The following is a 21,548-nucleotide window of genomic DNA, read 5'->3' on the forward strand; positions in this document are numbered from 1 at the left end:
CGAGAACTTTCAGATGTACAGGCTGGGTTTAGAAAAGGCAGAGGAACCAAAGATCCGATTGCCAACATTTGCTGGATCATGTAGAAAGCAAGGGAATTCCAGAAAAACATCTACTTCTGCTTCATTGACTATGCTAAAGCCTTTGACTGTGAGAATCACAAGAAACTGGAGAACTCTTAAAGAGATGGGAATACCAGACCATCTTACTTGTCTCCCGAGAAACCTGTATTTGGGTCAAGAAGCAACAGTTAGAACCAGACATGGAACAGAATGTTTCAAAACTGGGAAAGGAGTACGTCAAGGCTGTATATTGTCATCCTGCTTATTTAACTCCTATGCAGAGTACATTGCTCAAAATGCTGGGCTGGATGAATCACAAGCTAGGATCAAAATTGACAGAAGAGATATCAACAACCTCAGATATGCAGATGTTACCATTCTAATGGCAGAAAGTGAAGAGGAGCTAAAGAGCCTCTTGATGAGAGTGAAAGAGGAGAGTGAAAAACCTGGCTTAAAACTCAACATTCAAAAAATGAAGATCATTGCACCCAGTCCCATAACTTCATGGCAAATAGAAGGGGGAAAAGTGGAAGCAGTGACAGATTTTATTTTCTTCGGCTCCAGAATCACTGTGGACAGTGATTGCAGTTATGAAATTAAAAGACACTTGCTTCTTGGAAAGAAAGCTATGACAAACAAAGACAGTGTATTAAAAAGCAGAGACATCACTTTGCTGACAAAGGTCCATATAGTGACAGCTATAGTTTTCCCAGTAGTCATGTACAGATGTGAGAGTTGGACCGCAAAGAAGGCTGAGTGCCAAAGAATTGATGCTTTCAAATTGTGGTGCTGGAGAAGACCTGTGCGGGTCCCTTGGACTGCAAGGAGATCAAATCAGTCAATCTTAAAGGAAACCAACCCTGAATATTCACTGTTAAGGACTGATACTGAAGCTGAATCTCCAGTACTTTGACCACCTGATGCAAAGAGCAAACTCATTGCATCCTGATGCTGGGAAAGACTGAAGGCAAAACGGAGAAGGGGTGGTAGAGGACGAGATGGTTAGATAGCACCACCTTGTCCAATTCAACGGGCATGAATTTGAGCAAACTTTGGGAGATACCGAAGGACTGAGGAGCCTGGTGTGCTGCAGTCCATGAGGTCACAAAGAGTTGGACACTACTTAGTGACTGAACAAGAACAAAACAGCAGGTAGCAAGGAGTCAAGGAAACGGAGACAAGGGCGTAAGGAGCTGTATTTGAAAAGCATATAAACAGGGCTTCCAGTTTTAAATGGTCACCGTCTAACAGCCCCCATTAATCGTTCTCTCCTCCAAATACTAATTAAAACCCAAACATACGGAAAACACAGAAATGTCACCATGAATGAGTCTTGACAGCTAATTGCCAGAATCGGGGGATGGGGAGTAGAGTGGCATATTTCCACCTATGATAAAGCCAGTGGGACTGGACTGAAAAATACAATTGTAGTGAACCCCCAGGCTATGCTGCCCACAGAGTGACATTGCCTCCCATCCTAAAAATAACTTGAAAGATCCTTTATCCTTCCTCCCACTGTCTGACCCTTTAAAAAAAAAAAAAAAGGCAAGGTCTTTGTCGTCTGGACAATGAGCGCACAGCCATCACTTTACTGCAGAGTTGCTTCCCCTATCCCCTGAGAGGGCCTCTCAGCCTAGATATACTTGGAGACGGCAGCTCCCAGAAAAGATGCAGGCACAAAGGGAAGAGGAGTGATGGGACATCCTAGGAAGGGGCGCAACCTCTTGGAGATACAGATGGAGGGCAGAGATAGGAAAGAGCCAGGAGTGCCATTTTTTAAAACTACATCTTCTGAATGTTATCAGATGGCCAGGATATAGAGATAGGAGAAGGTTCCATTTCAGCCCCGCAGAGTGATGTTAGGTGAAAGCCTGATAAACCCTGAGAATGAAGCTAAAAACAGAGCCCAAGCACCCGCTCTCCCACTGTACATTTGTTATGTGGTTCAGCCAGCACCCGAGTGGGGCCAAGAGTCCAGCAGAAACTGGCTGTTCAACAGTCGTGCCCCACTTTCCTGCTGACCAAGCCCAGTTTTGGATTCAGGGTCTACTGTCTCCCCTCAGATGACTCAGGTTGATTCTGATTGTCCCAAAACATTCATGTGCACTCATTCCCTTTGCCAAAATTGGATCCGGGTTGGATTCATTATCCAAGAAAAGGAGAAATCACCTAAGAGGAAGAGGGATTCTGGGAAAGGTTACTTTAAAAAAAAAAAAAAGTGTTTATTGAATTTGTTACAATTTTGCTTCTGCTTTTTTGTTTTGGTTTTTTGGTTGGGAGGCATGTGGGATCTTAACTCCCCAACCCAGGATAGAACCCGTACCCCCTGCACTGGAAGGCAAAGTCTCAACCACTGCACCACCAAGGAAGTGCCTGGGAAAGGCTTCCTGCTCTTAAAAAGACACCCACAAGGAAGAAACAGTTATTTTCCTGCCCTGGATGGCAGGTGTGATGTCTGGAGTGGCTGTATCGATCTTGCCACCATAAGGGAGCCAGTCTAGATTATAAGGACAGTAGACTGCAGAGAAAGAACGAACCTGGGTCCTTGAGAGCACTGTTCAGTTGCTGAATTAACCAAGCTCTAATTTTACTCTTCTTAGGTAAGCTACAAAGTCATTTCAGTCAAAGGTCATTTGCACTGAATTGCATCGTTACTTGCGGTTGAAAGCTTCACAAACCAATCCAAAGGACAATTCATGTGTCATGGTCTTGGTTTGGTTTGGGGGTTTTGGGGGCAAATATCAGCTATTACCTTGCTCAAGAATAAGTAAAGAGAAAAAAAACTAAGAAAATGGGCATATGAAAAAATATTTCTGAATTAGCAAAAAAAAGAAAAGTATTATTCTGAAAACTCAGGAGAAACAGATCTTGAAGAGTGATTAATATGACAGTTAGAAGAACAAGTAAGGAGACTGTTTGGCATCTTCAAGAAGATGAAAGAAAACACAGCCTCTTGAAATAGAAGCAGAAGGCAATGAAGGGAAAACAGATGGAGAAGAAAAAGAAACAGGATGACATGAGATAAAAGTGGAGAAGGCGAGAAACGCTTGTAGGGAAACTAAAAATGCGTTAGCAAAATCGAAATATTTAACAGTCATTGTAAGTACACGGAATTTAACAAAATCACAAGCAGAATGGGAAGCTTAAACTTCTTAGTCTTTGGAACATCAAGCAGACAGTAAGAAGGAAATAGAAAAATTGAATAATATAGTACTTAGTATGTATGAGGAAAGAGAGAGAGAGAGAGAGAACACTGCAATACCAAAAAAACCCTGAAGTATGCATCGCTTCAAAGTAGCCATGGAATCGTTAAAACGGTCACCATATCTTAACCTACAGAGAAAACTCCACCAGCTCCTTAAAAGGGAAACACAGCAGGGAATTCCCTGGCAGTCCAGTGCTTAGGACTTGGTGCTTCTACTGCCAGGGCCTGGGTTCAAACCCTAGTTGCAGAATTAAGAGCCCACAAACCATGCAGCAAACAAATAAAATAAAAATGCAAACAGTGTACAAACCTCCTTCTCTAAACATGCAGTAAAATCAGAAACAAAAAGATAACAAAATAAGTCATCCAGAAATTAAAACATTCTCCAAAACACTTTTAGTCAAAGCGACAATACCAGAAGAAAACGCAGGTACACATCTTTACGACCTCGATTTAGGCAATGGTGTCTTAGATATGAAACCAAAAGCACAAGCAACTTAAAAAAACAAACTGGACTTCATCAAAATTTAAAATGTTGAGATTCAAAGGATAGTACTAAGAAAGTGAAGGACAGGGAATCCCCTGATGGTCCAACGGTTAGAACCCTGTGCTTTCACTGCCAAGGGCTCAGACAAAACAAGAAAGTGGAACACAGCTAGTTGCCAGAGGCAGGGGGTGAGGGTGGACAAAATGGGTGAAGGAGGTCAAAATGGACATGTTTCCTGTTATAAAATAAATAAGTCCTGGAAATGTAATGTACAGGGTGGTAACTAGCGTGGTGATTACAATTAAAAATACTATATTATGTATTTGAAAATTGCTGAGAGTAGGTCTTAAAAGATCTCATCATAAGAAAAACAGTTTATAACTGTGTGTGGTTATAGATGGTTTGGATGTTCTAGACTTACTGTGGTGATCACTCTACAGTATATACGAATGTCAAGTCATTGTGTTGTATACCTAAAATTAATGTTATATGTCAATTATGCCTCAATTGCCAAAAAGAAAGTGAGTGACAATCCACAGAGCAAATATTTGCAAATCATGTGTATGATGGCTGTTATGTATGGAATTGTGTTCTCTCAAAAAGATATGTTGAGGTCCTAATGCCCAGTACCTCTAGAATGTGACTTTATTGGGAAATATGGTCTTCACAGAGGTAATCAAGTCAACGCAAAGTCATTTAGCTGGGACTTATCCAGTGTGACTGATGTCCTTCTGAAAGGGAGGAAGTTCAGACACAGGGACAGACACTGATGGAGGGGAGATGACGTGAAGACATGCGGAAACGAGGGCCATGTGACTGGAGTGATACATCTGTGAACCAAGAAAGGCCAAGGACTGCCAGCTAATTCCAAGGGCTAGAAGGAAGAAGCCCTTCTCCCCTATAACAGTCACACAGAGCGTGGTCCTGCTGACACCTTGGTCTCAAACTTCACTTCCAGAAGCATGAGACAGTAAGTTTGTTTTAAGCCATCCAACTTTTAGAAATTCGTTACAGCAATCCAAGGAAGTCATACAAAGGTATCCAGAATAGATGTATATATTAGACAAAAAAAACCCCAAAACACCTCATAACTCAATGACAAAAAGAAAACCCAACACATTGAAAAGAAGTTCAACATCGGTAGTCATTACAGAAATATAAACTGAAACCACAGCGAAGTATCACTTCACGTTGACTAGGATGGCTGTAATCAGCAAGACAAGCAAGTGTTGGTGAGGATGTGGAGAAACTGGAACCTTTGTACATTGCTGGTGGGAATGTAAAATGGTACAGTTGCTTTGGAAGATAGTTTGGCAATGCCTCAAAAAGTTAAGCAGCTCCTCAAAAAGATTTTTTTTTTAAAGTTTCCATATATATTGGTCCATGCAGACTGCCATAACAAGATACTACAGACTGGGTGGCTTAAACAACAAAAATTTATTTTCTTACAGTTCTAAAACTAAAATTCCAGATAATGCTTACAGATTCATATTTGTATTCTGGTAAGGGCTCTCTTCCTGACTTGCTCCCAGCCACCTTCTTGCTGTATTCTCACCTGTCCTTTCCCCTGTGTATGGACAAAGGGCATAAATGAGTTCTGGTATGTGCTCCTCTTCTTGTAAGGACACCTTGTAAGTCCCTGGGATTTGGGCCTCTCCCTTATGATCTCGCTGTTGTTCAGTTGCTAAGCCATGCCCAACTCTTTGCGACCCCGTGAACTAACAGCAGCACACCAGGCTTCCCTGTCCTTTACCACCTCCCTGAGTTTGCTCAGTCATGTCCACTGAGTCAGTGATTCCATCCAACCATCTCATCCTCTGTTCCCCACTTCTCCTCTTGCCTTCGGTCTTTTCCAGCATCAGGGTTTTTTCCAAAGAGTCAGCTCTTCCCATCAGGAGGCCAAAGGTGGGCTCATTACCATCAATTATTCCTTAAAGGCCCTATCTCCAAATACAGTTACACTGGGGGTTAAGGCTTCAATATAGGAATTTGGGGGAGATAATTCAATCTATGACACCATATGACCTAGCAATTCCACTCCTAAGTATATACCCAAGAGAATTGAAAACTTATGTTTCCACAAAACTTGTACATGAATGTTCATAGCAGCATTACTCTAATAGCCAAAAAGCAGAAACAGTCCAAATCCCATAAACTGATGAATGAATAAACAAACTTGTGGTATATCCACACAATGGAATATTAGCCATAAAAAGGAATGCAATTCTGATACATGCTACAACATGGACAAGCCTTGAAAACATTATGCTAAGTGAAAAAAAGCCAGACACAAAAGTCTACACATTGTATAATTCCATGGTTATAAAATGATCAGAATAGGAAAATCCATAGAAACAGAAAGTGGATTAGTGGTTATTAGGGGCTAGGGTGGGTGACAGCAATCAGGAGTGACTGTTAATGGGGTTTCTTTTGCGGGTAATGAAAATGTTTTGGAATTAGAGAGTCTGTGATAGTTGCATAGGAAAAAATGACTGAATTGCACACTTTAAAAGGTATGTGAAATTTTATGGTATGTGAATTATATCTACAAAGAAAATGACAATACGAACAATGTGCAATGTATAAAAACATACTAGATGTGACCAAAGCTATACTCAGAGGAAATTTCTTAGGCTCAAAATATTAAAACTATAACAACTAAGCACCGAAGTCACCTAGAAAAAGACCTCAGGAAAGCAGGACGATGGTATCAAGAAAGAGAAAATCATAAAATAATTGACAAAAGCAAAGAGCAGTGGAATTGATGATTCAAGATCTGGTTATCTGTCATAACCAATAAAATAAATTCCTTCCAAGAATAATTTTTAAAAAAGAAATCACAGGGCACAATATGAAGAAAGAGAAAGTAAACTCTAGATACCACAGAAAGTTTTTAAATAAACATTTCTGGGCTAATAAGTTAGAAAAAGATCATCAAAAGATGTTCTGTGGAAGTACAGATTAACAAAACTGATTCAAAAGGAAGTTACAGAAAAGACTGGGCCATCAGCAAACTTTCCCACTAAAAAAGTACAGTTTCCCAGGCAGTTCTGCCTGTCTTCAAAGAATGATAACTATGCTATCTAAACTATCCCCGGGAAAAAAAAAAAAAAAAAAACTATTCCCGAGCAGAGAAAAAGAAAAGATTATCCCTGATGCCTTTTTCAAAGCCAGCATTACCAAAACGCTAAAACTTGACGAAGAACACAAAAACGAATCTCTCTTATAAATGTAGATGGGAAATATTAAAATATAAGCAAATTAATTCAGCAAATATTAAAAGAATAATACACTCATCTGCAGTAGGGTATAATCTAGGAATGCAGAAAATCATTGTAAAATCCATTAGCAGAATTCATCATATCAAAAGTTCAAAGGAGAGAAAACATGTGGTCATCTGGAAAGATGCTTAAGAAGCATTTTGCAAAATTAACATCCATTGCTGACTTTTTTTTAAGCAAAAGCATTATATGGCCAAGGAGCTAAAAGCAGGGCTTTGGTAATGGACAGATAAGTTCTGGCTGACTTTGGATAATTCACTTGGCCTCTCAGACTTCAGTTTTATCATCTGAAAGATGATTATAATTCTATTTAAATGAATTAATGTAGAAAATCATATTGCATGGTACCCAACACAGAGCAGCCCTCCATCAGTGGAAGCTTAGTGTTTTTATTAATAAAATGGAAGCAGAAGATTATTTCCTTAACATGATTTGTAAATCCATCTATATCAAAATATGACTGTTATCAGGAAATACTAGATAAAAATTTGTATTGTATATATTATGCAAAGGGGGATTTATAGTAGATAATTCTAGGTATGGATATAAATATAGAAAAAAATGTGGAAGGAAATACTCCAAGATATTACTAGTTGTGTTTATCTCTGGATAACAGAATTCTGGGCACTTTCTTTCATTTTCTATACTGAATTTTTAAAATGTAAATGCAGGACTCTCCTGATGGCCCAGTGCCAATACAGGGGACACAGGTATGATTCCTGGTCTGGGAAGATCTCACTTACCATGGGCCAGCTAAGCTCTTGCGCCACAGCTACTGAAGCTCTAGGGCCCTAAAGCCCTGCGTGCCCCAGCAAGAGAAGCCACCACAGGGAAGAGTAGCCCCTGTGCTCCACAACTAAAGAAAGCCCACACACAGCAATGAAGACTCAGGGCAGCCAAAAAAAAGAAGACAGAAAAAAAATTGTTAAATGTAAATGCAAGAGCAAATGTTAGATAGGGATAATTTAAAAACAAAACAAAACAACTATTCTTCCAGAAAACCAGACAAGTTGGGAACCGTCTCCCAAAAGGCAGAGGAAATGACTGAGAGCTGAAAATGACAAAGGAAGTGACAAGATTTCAGATCAGAAAAATGGATGTACAACTCAAGGTTTAGAACGATTCTTAAGAGAGAGACTGGAGTTATCAGAGGTTCTTGTCAAAGCAATAACTGAAAAAAACTTTCAGAAATAAAAAGAGGTACACAGACTGAAAGTTTTACGATGTTATAGCCAAACTCAATGAAAAGAGGTCAATATTTGTTAGATTTCATTTTCACCAGTAGGCTAAAGAATTATACAAACATCCATGTGTGTACACCTTTGTACCCAAGTTACCTACAAAACAACGAAAATTACTCTGGCCTCAGACTTCTCTGCAACACAGCTGCCATTAGACAAAGAGGCAGAGTCACAAAAGGATCCTATCTTCTCAGACATGAAAAGACTCAGAAATCATAGACTCATTTCTTGCAAAGGATACTTGAATGATTACTTGAAGCTGTCCCCCAACTGAGTGAGACACATCAAAAGTATTAATAAAAGTCAAGAATGAGGAAGGTGTGATATTAAAGGAGTGCAGGTCTTCACTTATTCATCTAAATTCCAGACTCCCAAAAGGGACTGTCATGTGTTGGCCAGTGAATTCTATTGCCCCTACCCTCCGACCCTCCGTGCTTCCTTGCTCTTTTCCAGGATCAGGAAAGAGGGTGAGGCAGCAGAATCCTTGTAGAGGCCAAGGGACACACACAGGGTCCCTCTTTCTGAGACAGGAAATAAGGAGGTATGATTCGGCTTCCCACTGAAATTTTTGGACAGAGGGGGCAAAAGACTGCAGAATCTTCCACCTCTTTTTCCCGGGAACTGCAGAGTTGGGTGTGGGGAAAAGGCTCGCTCCCAGGTCGGGAAAGAGGAGCGCGCACTGGCTCCCGCAGACTCGCTGAACACTCATAACCTCTGTGGCCCGCAGGCACAGTCTTCAGCATCTTCAGCCCTTCCTGCCTGGCCTTCGGGAGGGGGGCTGACCTCGGTGGGGGTCGCCGGGGTCGGGGATTTTTGTGTAAGACCAGCGATCGCAGTTTATTTGTGGTGGTTGCGGGCTGTGGGGATGCTCGCGGTGGGCGGGACAGGGGAGCGCGCCGGGTGCGGAAGACCTTACCCCCCGGTCCGGTGGAGACCGTGACCTGTGCGTAGGTGGCTCCCGCGGCGGCCGCCGGACCAGACACTCCGTTGAGCGCGGCCACGCGCACGGTGTAGCGCGCGCCGGGCCGCAGGTGCATCAGCGTAGCGGCGCGCTCCCGCAGCCCCACCTGGCGGGGCACGAAGGCCACGCGCGGCCCGCATGGCTCGCACGCCCCCGCCGGGCCCTCGCGGCCGCAGCGCAGGCACAGCAGCGAGTAAGTGACGTCCGAGCGGCCGCCCGAGTCGGCTGGCGGCAGCCAGCGCAGCCGCAGCGCCAGCGGCGAGCGGCTCAGGCTGTACTGAAGGTCCCGCGGCGCTGACGGCGGCCCTGGGGGAGACCCGTGGGCGCAGTCAGGGGTTGGGGTGGGCGGCCCAGGAGCAGAGGAGGGCGGGGGCGGGGCGGGGCGTGGGCCAGTGAAGGGCGGGGCCGGGCGGGACTGGGAGGGGCGTGGGCCAGTGAGGGGCGGGGCCGGGCGGGAATGGGAGGGGCGTGGGCCAGTGAGGGGCGGGGCCAGTAAGTGCGGGGGCGGGATGGGGAGGGGAGGGGCGTGGGCCGGGGAGGGGCGTGATGTGGGAGTGGGGCGCGGTCAGTGATGGGGTGGGTGGACGTTAGTGAGGGGATGAGAGTACGGATCTGGGGACCCAAGAATGTAAGGGGCGGGAGTCCCCCTGCTGACTGGAGAGTTAAGACAGGTGAGGGCGGCAGCGGTGGGCGGCGGGCCACAGGGTGATCCCCCAACAAGCCTAATCTCATCCCTTCTTCTAGACTCTCTCTGTTGTCCTGATTCTTCCATCCCCAGGACCCAGACTGCGGTCACCACCCCTCCCTCCACTCTGCTGTCTGGGGGGCAGGCCCCCACGTGGAGCCCCGTGGCACTCCCCAGCGTGGAGCCCCTGCCCTCACCACGCCTCGATTCCGCCTTTACAGACCGCCCCCCACCCTCTGCCCGTGGTAAGGCATTCAGGAGCTGGACTTACGGGTGCAGGACGCCGAAGGCGGGTCAGTGGGCGAGCGTGCATAGCTGTCCTGGCATACGCAGAACGTGGACGCGTTTTCCAGGGCCCGGCTGTGCTCTGGGCACGGTGAGCAGAGGGGCCGCCTCGGGGACACCTTGTAAAACCCTGGGGGACAGGCTGCGGGGAGGAACTACATGAGGAAGGGGCTACACCACAGCCTCTCCTCCACTTTCCTGATTGGGGTGGGGCTGCGTTGCTGCTTTTAGTAATTCACTGAATGCTCATAACAACCTGTGAGATCTGCACTTTATCCTCATTTTAGAAATGAGGGAACTAAGGCTCAGAGAGGTTAAGTCACTTGCCAGATGTCCCACAGCTAGTAAATGGAGGGATTCCAACCGCAGCCGACTGGTTCAGAGCCCACACCACACTGCCCTAATGCCCACTAGAAGAAAAGGAGCCAGGCTTTCCAGTTTTGATGCGAGGACAGAAGGGAGAGGCCTCTGAGGGTTGTTTCCCAGTTACTAAAGGACAGACACCCACACACTCCCTGTTAGAAACACTGTCACACACAAACACATACACACTTGTCAGAGCTCATCCTCCCACCTCCTCTGTTTGAGGGTGAATGCATCATAAATCCTCTACTGACGCACTTGGCCCCCATTTAGGAGTGGAGCCTGCCACTCAAGTGGAGGGAGAAGAGGGACCGTGAAAGTTCCTTGGTTCTGACACCTCCTCAGTTACTTTGCTTCTCTCACTTCCCTCACCTCCCCTAGAAGTCAGTGGTTAGAAGCACAGGCTTTTATATCTAAACTACCTGGGTTTGCAGCTGAGTTACATGTCTTATTTGCTGTGTGGCCTTGGGCACATTGGTTCACTTCTCTGACCCTTGCATAGAATACCTACCTCAAAACGGTGGTTGGAGAATTGAGATAAAAGATGCAAACTGCTGAGCCCAGTACAGACAACGTTTGCACACACTAACGATAGTAATTACTCTTCCTCCAGCACAGGCCTAAAGTGGAAACTGCTAAACACCCACTTTAAAAAGTTTCTCACCAGCTGGGCCAGGAGGGAGGCAACGGCTGCTGGCCCTCCTCTCAGAGCTTGGGTGGTCCTCACCTGGTTCCCTGTCCCTGCCAGGATTTCTTTATCCCTCTCCTCTGGCTTAGCTTTTTGTGGAAGGCTGGGGGCTCTCCAACCCCAAAAAGACATAGTACAACAGAAAGGATTCAGACTAGCCCTTGGGAAGAACTTCCAGCTCTCTGGGAGAAGAGGGTAAAGGCTGAGGGTTCTCATCTGGAGGCTTAGGTTTGGCGATGGGTCCCTCTTGCCTAGAGCCCTGGGCTTTGGGCAGCGCCTCCAAAGCTCAGGAGCCTTTGGAAGTCCCTGCCTTCAGAACAAAGCACGGGGCTCGCTAACATCTGGTCTGGGCAACAGCAGTCAGGCTGGGACTCCGGAGGCCTGGGTTCCAGTGTTAGCCTTGCTACTTCCTATGCCTCTCTGGCCTCAAGAAACCAGACAAATGCAAATGCTAAGCATGGCCTGCCCCCCTCCATCGGGAAGTAAGAGAGGGACGTGTTTGCAGGATCACACAGCAGGAGGGAAAGAACGTGGGAGGCTCCTTTCACCGTGTGTATGTGTGTCTGGGGTCCCAGAGGTGGGTGGTCCAATCAGAGACAGCATTGCTTATATCTACTTTGAGAGGCTCTGTTTAGAAGAGGTTATAGAGGGGCGGACTCAGGAAGGGATTCCTGAGTACCAGACCCCTCCCTCTCTTCCTCACTGGTCCGAGTCAGAATTTCAGGGGTCCTCTAGTCGAACGCCCTCTGGCCCATCTTCCAGCAGCTTTCCCAGCAGGAGCCACAGTCTCTGCTCAGATACTTGGTAATGGGACCCCATCTCCTTCTGAGGCGGCCTCTGTTGAACAATGCTGGCAGTTTGAAAGTGCTTCCATTTAAATTTCACAGCAGCCCCCTAGGGTACTTTCCCCCAGCTCTAAGAAGAAAGGGGGAGTCCAGAGAGATTGAAGAACTTCTCACAGCCTCTCAGTACCAGGCAGAGCTGGGATCTGAGTGCAGGCCTCTGCCCCCTGTAGGGGGCTCTGTGGGGGGTGGGAATAGCAAGTCACAGCTGTTAAATTGCCACCTGGCTCACATTAGCATTCAGTAAGCAGGTGGTGAGGCTTCCCAGGTGGTTCAGTAGTAAAGAATCCACCTGCAATGCAGAAGACACAGGTTCTATCCCTGGGTCAGGAAGATCCCCTGGAGAAGGAAATGACATCCTGCTCCAGTATTCTTGCCTAGAAAATTCTATGGACAGAGAAGCTTGGCGGGCTACAGTACTTGGCGTCGCAAAGAATTGGACATAACTTGGCAACTTGGCAACTGAGCACGCATGCCTTCATGCTGAGCCCAAATCAGCCTCCCTGCACGTAACCTGCCTCATGTCTCTCCATCGTGGGGACTTGACATACCCTGTGGAGCCTCAGCATGTCTGCTTGGGTCGCTCTGCTCCAGGGCAGTCCTACAGAGATTTGAAGACACGAGTCATACACTCTGACTTTTTCCACCAAGGGAACCCCACGTCTTTCAATAATTCCTCTGGTGGCTGGGAGAGGAGCAGGAAGAGTCATGGTTGTTAAAGAGAGATGCCTCTGTGTCTGCTTGTCTTCAGAGAGGGCTCTGTAATAGCCACACAAAACACTTGCAAGGCCTTCCCTTCTTAAATACAAACCTGACAAACATTTTCCTTTTTGAAACCCTCCAACAGCTCCCCAGTGCCGACCCCACCCATGCCACACCGAACTTTTCCTTTTCCACCTCTGCGTCTTGTCCCATAGTGTCTTATGCAACTTCTCTCCTGGCAAATGCCTATGTTTCTCCAAGTCCTAGCTCAAAATAATATCTCCCTTGCGAAGCTTTACCTGGCACCCTCGCCACGTCCTTACTCCCCAGGGCAGAGCTGATGCTATTACAAATGGCCTTTGTCTGTACTCAAAGTCAGAAGTGGGACTGGGTTCCTAAGTCTGTGTGTGTGTGTGTGATTGCCTAGAATGTATATCTAAATCCCCTCCTCCAGTCCTTGATCCATTCATTCAACAATTTTTCAGCATCAGCTGTGAGCCAGGTGCTATTCTAGGCTCTGGAGCTTGCAGTAAAGCAGAGGTGAGTAAAGCAGAGCAAGGTTCCTCTGTCCACTGGCACAGGTGCCCCCTCCTAACCCACAGAGAGAAGAGAGGCCATCGGTTGGTAATTCTCTTCTCTATCAGCCCTTTCCGGTAATGGTACAGAGTAGCGCCGTAAAAGCAGTCCATTTAAGGTATGGGCAGCAGGGCACTGTATTTAAAACCAATAAAACTGACTCAAACGCAGCCTGCTTTTTGTTAGCAGTGTGCATCAGCAATTCTGATCCACATCAGTAATAAAATACTTCTTCCCTGGAGGCCGACTGCCTCCCCCAACTTGGTACCCCTTTGGCTCTCCACCTCCTGTGTAAACAAGGCTCCCTCTCATTTACAGTAAAAAAAAATCCTCTCTCCACCCAATGTCCTCCTTAAGACATTATGCCCTCTTCTCCCCTTTCAGACCCAGCCTCCAGAGAGTGTTTACATTCCCTGCCTTTAGCTCTTCAGTTTCCTTCATCCTCTTACCTGCTGCAGCTGGTAAGACCTCCATCACTCAGCTGAAACTGCTCTAACCGGGGCCACTAGGCAGACATCGACTGATCTTGCATTACCTCATGGCTCACCAACACTGCAGGCCATCTCCTCCTGGAACCTCCATCACTCTTGTTGCTGTTTAGCTGCTAAGTCATGTCCGACTCTTTTGTGACCCCATGGACTGTAGCCTGCCAGGCTCCTCTGTCCATGGGATTTTCCAGACAAGAATACTGGAGTGGATTGCCATTTCCTTCTCCAGGGGGTCGGCCTGACTGAGGGAACAAACCCAGGTTTCCTGCTTGGCAGGCAGATTTTTTACCACTGAGCCACCCAGGAGGCCCTCCATCATCCTTGGCTGCCATGAAATCACACTCTCCTCCAGCCTCTGATCACTGCCTCACAGTCTTCCTTATAGCTCCCCTTTGTATATTGCTGTTCTGTGAGACTCCATTGGCTGCCTTGCTTCTTACCCCATACATTCTCCTGGGTCTATCTCAACCAAACCTATAGCTTCAGGTAGCATCTGTCTCTCTGTTGCTGAGCTCCAGACCCACTTTCTAGCTACCTCTGTTTGAGTGCACCATCAGTTCAGTTCAGTTCAGTCACTCAGTCGTGTCCAACTGTTTGTGACCCCATGAACTGCAGCATGCCAGGCCTCCCTGTCCATCACCAACCCCCAGAGTTCACTCAAACTCACGTCCATTGAGTCGGTGATATCATCCAGCCATCTCATCCTCTGTCGTCCCCTTTTCCTCCTGGCCCCAATCCCTCCCAGCATGGACACCATCAATTCTTTATGTGCATTCATGCCCTGTGTTCTCAACGCCAGTGAATTACCATCTGTCCATTCCATCCTCTGGATGCAGATCAGTCAAAAAGGACTCCTTCCTCCTTTGAAATGAATGGCCACCAAGTGCTGTGGAGGTTATGGGTCATCACATCCATCCTTGTCACTCTGCTACTGCCTTGGTCAGACCCCGTGCTCCTTCTCCTGGACTCTTACATCATCTTCTGCCTCAACTTCTGGCCTCTAATCCTTCCTTCTCCAGCTTTTCCTTTGTAATTGCAGCTCGAGTGATATTTTGAACATACAAATCTGAATTTGTCAGATCTCTGCTTCAAACTCTCCCTAATGGTCTAAAGCATAAAGTCTAAGCTCTTTATCCCTTCTTTATCCCCACTCAAGCCCTTCATGAATTGCTGCTCCTCTTCTCCAGCCCCTTCACCCACGCATCCCCAAATGCCCTCCTCTGTATCCATGCTGACTTGCTGAGCCCCGAGCATGCCATGTTCTCGCCTGCCTCCACGCTTCTACATACACAGTCTCTTGCCTCAGAATTCTCTTGGCTACCTGGAAGAAAGGCCTTATCGACATCTCTCTCTACACTTAGAATTGGGTTCTCCTGTCTCCAGGCTTCCTCAGATTTCTATTGCTATATATCACTCTTTATGCTAACTGCTCACTCACCCAGCACATTTCCATTGAGCACCTACCATATGTCCCATTATGGGCCCTGGAGCTGCTAAGATAATACAACCCATTGTCTGAGCTCAAGAAGTTCCTAATCGAGTGATAGAAACACTAGAGGTCACTGCAGACCATGGGGTAAGTAGACCATGTAGAAATACAGGTTTGGAGAGCCCAGGAGTGGATCCCAACCTTTCCTGAAGAGCCCAGAAAAGTTTTATCTCCAAGTCTGTTACTGAACCACAAGAGCCCCAGGGAAAAGATGGTGACATTCATTTATAAACATATCACACACCCTCAATAAATGCAGGTGAGGTGTTCTCAGTTCATGGTGAATGGATGACTGAACAAAGGAATGAGAGCAAGTTTAGTCACTTCTCCCACTGTCTTCCCACCACTGTATCAATCTCTCTATTAGCTCATACATCATCCTGTTGTGACTTTTAAATGTTTACATCTTTCCACCTAGACTATGAATTTCTCAGGAGTTGAGATTATGCCTGATTCATTTTTGTTGCCCTGGCACCAAGAGAAGGACCTGGCTTAGAAAAAGCATCACTTGGCCTTTCTTCATTAAGTGCACATGGTCCACACCGCATTCTTACCCTCAGTCCTCAGAGCTACAGATAGAGAAGGCGAGACCTGTTCCTGGGGCCCCCACAGACCAGAGAGCCTAAAAGAACCCCTAACATGAAGGATTTCCCCCGGGGGCACAGTGACTCTAGTTCAGAGCATTGGGTGGGATCTTAGTAGTCACCTAGTGCAGCTTCCCAATCTCTCTCTCCAGCTCAGGAATCCTCCTGCTAGCCTCTGACTTGTATATTGTTGGTGACAGGGAGCTCACTCCCTCTAATGTAACCAATCCCAGCAGCCTCTAGCTAACAGAGTTGGGCTATTGTAGAGTTCTTTTCTATGCACAGGGGAGGCAGCATGGTGTAGTAGAAAGAACCTGAGAGTTGGGCAAATCTGGATTTAAAACTCAGTTCCCTGTTTCTTAATTGCCAAGTGAGGTGTTAATCTCTCTGAGCCTCTGTTTCCTCATCTGCAAAACAGGGATAAAGATGCTTTTATTGCTGTGAATAAATAAGAAGGTCTATGTGAGGTGTTTATCATGGTGCGTGAAATACAGGTCCCTGACGCCTGCTTGTATGGAGTCAAATCCATCTCTCATTAACTTCACTCACTGGTCCTGGCTGCACCCACTGGAAGCCCCACAAAAAGTCAGGACTCCCAGCTCCGTACCGCATGACTTCCTCACTCCCCCTCCTGCCTCTTTCATCTAGGACACACTCTCTCCCAACTGCCGCCTGCGGGCTGCACTCCCACACCACACCCCCCAGGGCGCTGGATACCTTCACAGACGTCACCGCGTTCTTGGAATCCCGCACTGCAGCTGCACCGGCCCACGGGCACCAGCCACTCGCCATCGGCGCCGCAGTGCATGCGCGGGGGGCTGCCGGGCTCCCCTTCTGAGTGTGCCACGCACGTTCCGGCCACCTCCACCAGCGTGGAGAAGGCGCTCTCGGCTGCGGTGGCTGGGAACGCCGCCAGGCCCCGCACCGTGGCGCGACACTGCTTGTAGTAGACTCGCACAGAGACTAGAGCCACGCATGCGCCCACGTCCTGGAAGGCCAGGTGGAAACCCCGCCGGCTGAGCGGGCCGATCTCGCGCACCTCTGTGTTCAGCTTCATCTTGCGCTCACCCAGGTCGCCCTGCGTGAAGCTCTCGTCTGCCGCGATTGTGTCGATCTTGAGGGGCCGGCTGCCACCTGGGCGGGTACGCCCGCGGCCCAAATCGGCCTCGGTTTCCAGGTAGTAGACATTGAAAGTCTCCTTGCAGGTGCCCGCGGCTCCAGGGATGCTGCTGCAGTCACGCAGTGTGAACTGCAGCTCCACGAAGATGCGCTGCCCGCGGCCGCGGCTGATCCAGCCCGTCTGCAGCCAGTTGTCCTGGTTGGGCTCTAGCACGTTGCACACCTGGTAAGTGCGGATGGGACGGTCGTGCTCATCCACGCCGCTGATCTCCTCCCACTGGGGGAGAGAACAAACATGTGGGCAACTCAGAGCCAAGGCGCCCCCAAGAGGTCGAGCCCTGGTGTTGACTGGGGCTGAAGTCCCCCTTCCCCATCATTTTGCATTCCCTTCTCCCCTCCTTCCCCATACACACCCCTGAAATTATAAGACGCAGAGCTGGGAGAAACCTTGCAGACAACTGAGGTCCAGTTGACAGGGAAACAGGCTCCAGAGAGGGATGACTTGAGTGGATAGACACGTCCTCTTATAGCAGAAGTAGGGAGTCTCCTTGCTCTCCACCCTGTGCTCTTTCCACAACACCAAGCTGCTGCTGTCACACCATCACATCTCCCCCCACCACCCCAAGTTTCCAAGCCTCTTTTAGGATTCCAAGTCTTGCTTATCCTGTCAATTTATCAGTCAACAACATTGCTTAGTAGACCTACTGGGTGCAAGACACCATCCAGCATTGGCTCCATCCAGATGCTGTCTGTTGCTAGACACACCCAGTTCTCTTATCACTTTTTTTTTTTTTTTTTTTTTTGCGGTCTGACTAAAGAGTCAACATTTTCTAATAGGCCACTCTGCTTGAGGCCAGGGCTGCTGGAGACTACATGCTCTCAGGAGCATTTTGATCTGATGTAGCCACGGGGAGATAAAGGGGCTGAGTCCTGGACTACCAGGAGCTCCTTGGGACACAGAGGGAAAGGTTTACACTTACCCCATTACTTGGCAGTGCAGTCCAGCCCAGCTCAGCTTGGGAAGCTTTGGAATCCAAAAGGATGACTAGAGAGAGGGAAGAACAGAAATATCAGAAAGTTCGGGGTGGGAGGGGGTAAGAACCTTTGGTGAATTCACTTGAAATTTGCTGACTGAGAAAACAGAGAAACTGGTGAAGGATACAGACAAGTTTTTCCCACTTCATATATCCCCATGAGAAGGCATGAGTAGGTCTAATCTAAAGAAAAGTAGCCACAATGATTAGGGAGGGAGCCTGTATTAGTTTTCTGTGACTGCTGTAACAAATTACCACAAATTTAGTGGCTTAAAACAACAAAACTTTATTATATTACAGTTCTGGAGGTCAGAGGTTGAAAATCGGTTTCACTGGTCTAAAGTCAGGGTGTTGGAAAGACTGGTCCCTTCTGGAGGCTCAAAGGGGAGAATCCATTTCCTTGCCTCCTTTAGCTTCTTGCGGCCACCTGGATTCCTTGGCTTGTGGCCCCCTCCTCCATCCTCAAAACACATCATTCCAGCCTCTGTTTCCTTCTCTAACTCTGACTTCTGTGGCTCTCTTATAAGGACCATTGTGATTGTAATCAGATCATCTCAAGATCCTTAGCCACACCTGCAAAGTCTATTGCCATTTATGATAATATTCACAGGTTCTGGGGATTCAGGTATGGAAATATTTGGAGAGTCATTATTCAGCCTGGCATGGAATCCATGACATGTGCTCTAAGATTGGCTCTAAAATGGGGGGATCAGTGACCCCCCACCTTCCCAGATCTCTCAAATTATAACAGTGTCAAGAAGAGGGAGAAAGTGATCATATCCGAGAATTCTTGTTCACATTCCTGAATTCACTCATACTCATGGGTTCTTTTGAGGTCTGGGGTCACCAGGGATCGGGGAGACTTGAACTTTTTAGTTTGACTCCCAGGGCCTCTGGGGAAAACGTAGAGAGACCCTGCCAGCAGCGAAAGAAGTAAAAGTCTTTACCTCCTCAGCCAGCCCCTTTCCCAGAGGCTGTCATCTCCCCTGCTTTTGAAAGGTTATCAGGATTCCTTTAATATATAAAGCCATGACCCCTTCTAAACCAGAGATGCATGTGGTCACTTTCTTCCCCCATGAGGCATCTGACCTGCAGTCTGAATTCTGCTGTCAGTGTGGGTCCCAGAGAAACACTGGGTAGAACAGCACAGCAGCAGCTCAGAGCCATCCCCAAATCTTTGAAGATTACTCATCTGGAGCTTAAGCAAGGGGGTGTGGCTCCAAGGTGAGCCCTTTAAGGGGGTTGGCCCCAGAGGTGTCAGCGACAACGGACAGGACCACTGACAGCTTCCCGATTTCGGTGTAACCGACAGCACATCGGAATTGCATATTGGAAAGCATCAGAGATCTAGCGCCCAGAAAAACCCCGAGGCCAACGCCTCAGATTCCAGCTCCTCCAGCTCCTGCACCTGGATATTACGCCTCTGGATTTAACTGAGTGTACAGCCCCCTCAAATTCAGGGTCAGAAGCAAGACGCAGTCTCTGGTACAGCGAGCACCCCCGAACCCGGCAACGCAGATTGCGCTGGTTAGTCTACACTCCAAATTCAGCACTGCGGACAGCTCCCGGGTCAGCACGTCGGACAGCTCCCAGCCTCTTTCCCCCAATCCCCCACCCCACGCCCTCTCAGCCACACTCGCCACCAGACCGCCCGCCCTCGTCGCCCCACCAGCGCTCGCCACTCAGAGATCCCCTAGACTCCCCACTGTTTCGGCTCCATCCCGTCTCCTCCGGGGAGATTTCACCTCCGCATCTCCCTGCCCCCACACCTTCCACCTCCAATTGCTCAGCCTGTCCGTCTCACCGGCCCCTGAACCGTCGCCTCTGGCTCCCACGGTTCCTGGTCTCTTTCTTCCCCAGCCTCCCAGGTCTCCAGCCCCCGAGTTCCTCAGTGCTCCTGTCTTCTTCGTTGCTTAGCCACCTTTTCCTCTCTCTCCAGTTCTTTGCTTCTTTCTGTCCGCTTGCTTCAGACCCCAATACAGACTCCAGTCTCTTCGTACGACTCCTTCCCCAAGCACCCCGGTTCTTCAGCTTCCTATCTTTTGGCATCTAAGCCTCCAAAACAGCCACCAGTCTCCTCACCTTCCTCGGCGGTCCCTGGCCTCCCCGGCCCCAAAAGCAAGGCGAGACACAGCGGCATCAGGCAGATGAACAGGCGCAGCGGATGTGGGCCGGCGCCAGTCTCCATGGTCCGCAGACCGAGCTGTCAGTGCGGCGGCGGCTCAAGCCGCGCCAGCCCCAGCACCGCTGAGCAGTGCCCCCAGACCCTAGCGCTGGCTGGGGGGCGGGATCTCGCCGGTGACCATCATCAGTGGGCACCAATCCCTATGTACCACCGCGGGAAGCCCACCAATCCCCGCCAGGAGAAGGTGGAGAGGTGGAGTTTCATAGGCCAGGGGCGGAACAGCAAATTGGAGGGGGAGAAGGAAGGGGTCCCGCCAGTCTCCAAACCATGGCGGGTGGGGCAGCGCTGAGACCCGGTTCGGTTCATGAGGAGAGGGATGACCTGCCGTAGGTGGCCCAGAGCGCTGAACCTTAGCCTCTCATTCCTGAGAAACAGGCAATGTGGGCGTGGCTGAAGGAGGAGCAAACCGCGGCGAGGCAGCGACACTTACAGCCTCTGAGCTAACCTGCAAGACCCCTAGTACCCAGGACTTGCAGGAGGTTTTGAAGACTGGTGTCCCGATCCGAAGCTCTGGGAAGCTCCTCTATCTTCTAGCCCTTGTCTTCCTATATCTGCAGCTTTTGGTATCTCATGGCTCCACCCCGCCCCCTTTCTCCCCGCCTTCACCTCTCTCTCTCTCTCTCTCTCTCTCTCTCTCTCTCTCACACACACACACACACACACACACACTGGGGAGGAAGAGGCCAAGCACGACCCCGAGAGCTACACGAGAAAGGAGAGTAAAGTGGAAGACACAGTGCCACCCTACCAGCAGCTCTTCTGAGGCTGGGGAGCCATGTGGACGCCGGGATGGGCGGTTGATAGATTTTGCATGAACGATTGGTTCCGCAGGTTCTTGCTTCTGCAGCCAGGACACAGGCAGCCCTCTCCGCGACCACCCCTTTCCCCAGTCTGCTCAGAGCCTGGAGTTCCCCCCTTTATAAACGCTCTCCGCCCACCCCAGGGACTCATGAGGAAAGCAGCGGCCAGACTCCCAGGCATCAGCGAGAGAGGAGGAGTAATCCTCACAGAGTTCACCCAGCCCTGAAGGAGTCGAAAGGAAACGTGGAGCACGACCTCTGTCTTGTGAAGGTCATTTATGTGCTGGCTGACGGTTTAAGGCGTTGTTGGTGGGAAGGGCTGGAGCCCTCCAGGATGAGGGAGGCGGCTACTGAGCGCCACCGTCTGGACTGAACGTGAGCAGAGAAAGCTCCACCCACCCTGTGGCTTTTCAGAGCTCTTTTCTTGGGGGGCCTAACCCCTCTCCTTTGGAGGCTATATTAGCCAGAGAAGC

The 21,548-nt window shown here is 48.5% G+C and overlaps 1 protein-coding gene across 1 annotated transcript in view; it reads right to left on the reverse strand.

Moving 5' to 3' along the window:
• EPHA10 (EPH receptor A10) overlaps nucleotides 1-20,278 on the reverse strand; it is a 43,158-nt gene extending 22,880 nt beyond the window's left edge. Inside the window, exons 1-5 of the mRNA XM_069549129.1 lie at nucleotides 20,173-20,278; nucleotides 18,037-18,101; nucleotides 16,655-17,333; nucleotides 10,192-10,347; nucleotides 9,191-9,541 (exon numbers count right to left, since the gene is read on the reverse strand). Coding sequence (XP_069405230.1) covers nucleotides 9,191-9,541; nucleotides 10,192-10,347; nucleotides 16,655-17,333; nucleotides 18,037-18,101; nucleotides 20,173-20,278 — 1,357 coding nt within the window. The remainder of the gene's footprint in view (nucleotides 1-9,190; nucleotides 9,542-10,191; nucleotides 10,348-16,654; nucleotides 17,334-18,036; nucleotides 18,102-20,172) is intronic.
• Nucleotides 20,279-21,548: the final 1,270 nt, after the last annotated feature.

The sequence above is a fragment of the Ovis canadensis genome, chromosome 1 (genome assembly GCF_042477335.2).
Source record: "Ovis canadensis isolate MfBH-ARS-UI-01 breed Bighorn chromosome 1, ARS-UI_OviCan_v2, whole genome shotgun sequence".
In the NCBI taxonomy this organism is placed as follows: Eukaryota; Metazoa; Chordata; class Mammalia; order Artiodactyla; family Bovidae; genus Ovis; species Ovis canadensis.